We start from the raw sequence: 2793 nt of genomic DNA, 5'->3' as shown, positions 1-2793 counted from the left end.
CGCCAGGTGCGGGGAGAGGCGCCCCCTCCCCTCCTGTCCCCTCCCGTCCCCTCCCGCCGCGGGGACCGGCGCTGGCGAGGGCAGAGGTGCGGACGGGCGGCGGGACCGCCGGTCGGAGCGCTGGGGGATTCGGTCCGATTCCAGGGCAGAGCTGCCCGCTGGAACACTGCTACCATTGTTAGGAGGGCTCGGAGATCGCGGGGGATGACCGGGAGCGAGGAGAAGCGCGTAGGTTCCAACTTCTCCCAGCCCGCTCCTGATCGCCTTCCTGCGCGCCCGCGGACGGGAGGAATGGGAAGGACGGAGCGGCGGCCGAGGATGGGCTGGCTGTGCCGCCAGGTGTGTGCATTGCTCGCACCTGGAGCCGTACAGTGCCATGACTTCCCTTCGATCTGCATGTGCTTTCGGAATTAAAGTGAGCACACAGTGACATCTAATTGTGACACAGTGGCATTTAATCCGATTAAATGCTCTACTTTGAATTTTCCATCCTTTTCAGCAGCCACGGTTTGAAACATTTGTTTTCTTAGCTTGAGAAGGTATCACTTGATTTTATTTGTTTGTAAAAAAAGGCTAGAATAAACGTAGAGGGCATATAGAAAGTGTTGATAGTGTGGAGTGGAGCAAGGTGCTGCATTATGATCTGTTCTGTTAGACACAGGTATGCTATGTCTTTGTATGCTAGAACAAGATTTTACCTAATAAGTCCCCCTTATTTCCACACCAAGACCTTTTGTTTGCATCTCCAACAGCTGAAATATGCTACACTGAACTAACATTTCATATGGTAGTGAGCTGACTTTTTCATCTTAAATCTAAGGATGATGAATCCATAAGTAAGGAAAACTATATGACGCTTCACATGAATCACTGCTTCTTAATATCAAAAGGGGTTCTTCTGCTGCAGTCAATTGGTTTATTGGCAGCAATTGTTAACCGATTCCATATGACTGCATTCCTTTTTCTCTTGGCATGCAGATCGTAGGTATTGTCTGAAGCTAAAAGGTGTGCTTCCTGAAAAGTGAAAAATTTCAAGGTCTGTTTGTGCAACCAGTTTGTGATGTTTTATCTGGAGAACTGTCTTGAAAATCATTAAAGTAGTTCTGCCTTGTTAACCTTGAATTTTAAGTGTTTGATTCACAAAGCTTTGGTAGCTGCCATAAGTATGTTCAACTATGTTGTGTCCAAGCATCCAAGTTCGCTTGCCAGTGAAATGTAATCATCTGGGATTCTAGATGCTTTTGTTGCAGAACCTACAAAAATCATTTACTGGTTTAAATTAGCTGCCTTCCTGGTACCAGCAGTAGTAGATAAGCAAATACATGAGAAGGTATTCAGGGCAATAGTGTCTGAAGTTTCTTATTGCTTAAATAGTAGTGAAGATTAATTTTCAGCAAGCAAGCCAATGTCACTTCTGGGTCTGAAAAACTGACTTGACTGTGCTTTGAAAGTGTAGGTGGTTAATATATACCATGATCTAAAATCTGGTTTTGTCAAAAAAGCTGCGGAGTTGCTGCCGGTCATTTGTGTTGAGCTAATATACTGGCGTTGTCTTGGCTATCAACTGCATATTTGTCATTTCAAGAAGGGGTTGATCGGTATAAAACAAACTGAAAGGATGATACAGCTTTTCTAAAGAGCTCTGCTCATTGATTACTGTGTGCTGTATGTTCTCTTTTAACTGAGTTCCACAAAATGTGTTATGTTATGCGTTGGATGCTGCTGGTTCCAAGGCAGACTGAAGCAGTGGGTGGAAGGTGGTTTGGGTTGCTTGGCTTTGCTTTCCATCCAGCTTTTTCACTGCTGCTTTGCCTTGCACTCACTTTGCTTCTCTTGCTTTAATTTTCCAAAGGAAGATAATACTGTCTCCCTTTGTACAGTGCTTTTACATATCAAGAGCGCCTTTTAACACTTGTTTGTTGTTGCTCCTGGTGGTAAATGCTATACCAAGTATTACCATGTCGTTTCCCCTGGTGAAAGGAAAGAGGAAGAAGTATTTTAAAAGAGTGGTTCCTTGAGCAGTAGAAGCCAGGCTTTTACCTTTTCTCCTTCTTTTTTTTTTTTTTTTTTTTTTTTGGTATGTGTGTTTGTTCAGGGCTTTTTTAAATCCTGAGAGTGGTTGTAAGCTCTAATGGAATTTTTTTGGAGTACAGTCTCATTCTTTTGTGGATTGTCTAATGTCCGACAGGATGTTAATGCATTCTGAATCCTTTCCCTTGGTCAGGACAATCACAACATCTTGATTTCGTGAACTTAGCATTTATAGGTATCTTTGAGAATTCTGCACCTCTGACAATTTTGGTTGGATTCAGACAGCCAGTTTCCAAGTGGAGGAACACCCATCAAACACTCCCCCCCAACACTTCTTGTTTGAGACTGATTTGCTTCGCAATTTGAGGGACAATATATTAAATTTTAGCATTTTGCAAATTTTCCTCCACATCAGTCTTTTTCTTCCCTATAGTTGATCACGAAATCTGTTTCCCTCTGCTTTTAATGTATTCTATCCTACTTTCTTTTCCCTTTGCTTGCTCTTTCAAAGTTCTTTTTTTGGTGGTTTCCGTTATGGGCATGCTTTATCTCACACCCTTGTACTTTCAGCTGTTTTTTCTTCCCCACAGAAAATGATGCATATAATCCTGCTTATTCTAGTTTTTTCCTCTGTGTTTTTTAGTTCTTCTAAATTGCTATCAGTCCACTTGCATATACTCTCAATTCTCATCCACCAAGATCTGTAAGTCTGCAGTTTGGAGGAAAGAGAGGGGGGAAAAAAAAGCATGATACTTATCTGAC

At 42.7% G+C, this 2793-nt stretch overlaps 1 protein-coding gene across 1 annotated transcript in view; it reads right to left on the bottom strand.

The window, feature by feature from the left end:
* CDC40 (cell division cycle 40) overlaps window positions 1-378 on the bottom strand; it is a 37931-nt gene extending 37553 nt beyond the window's left edge. The window contains exon 1 of the mRNA XM_005418499.2: window positions 4-378. Coding sequence (XP_005418556.2) covers window positions 4-378 — 375 coding nt within the window. The remainder of the gene's footprint in view (window positions 1-3) is intronic.
* Window positions 379-2793: the final 2415 nt, after the last annotated feature.

This window comes from Geospiza fortis, unplaced genomic scaffold (genome assembly GCF_000277835.1).
Source record: "Geospiza fortis unplaced genomic scaffold, GeoFor_1.0 scaffold98, whole genome shotgun sequence".
In the NCBI taxonomy this organism is placed as follows: domain Eukaryota; kingdom Metazoa; phylum Chordata; class Aves; order Passeriformes; family Thraupidae; genus Geospiza; species Geospiza fortis.
Note: the sequence above shows the minus strand (reverse complement) of the source record. Positions and strands in the feature narration are given on the sequence as shown.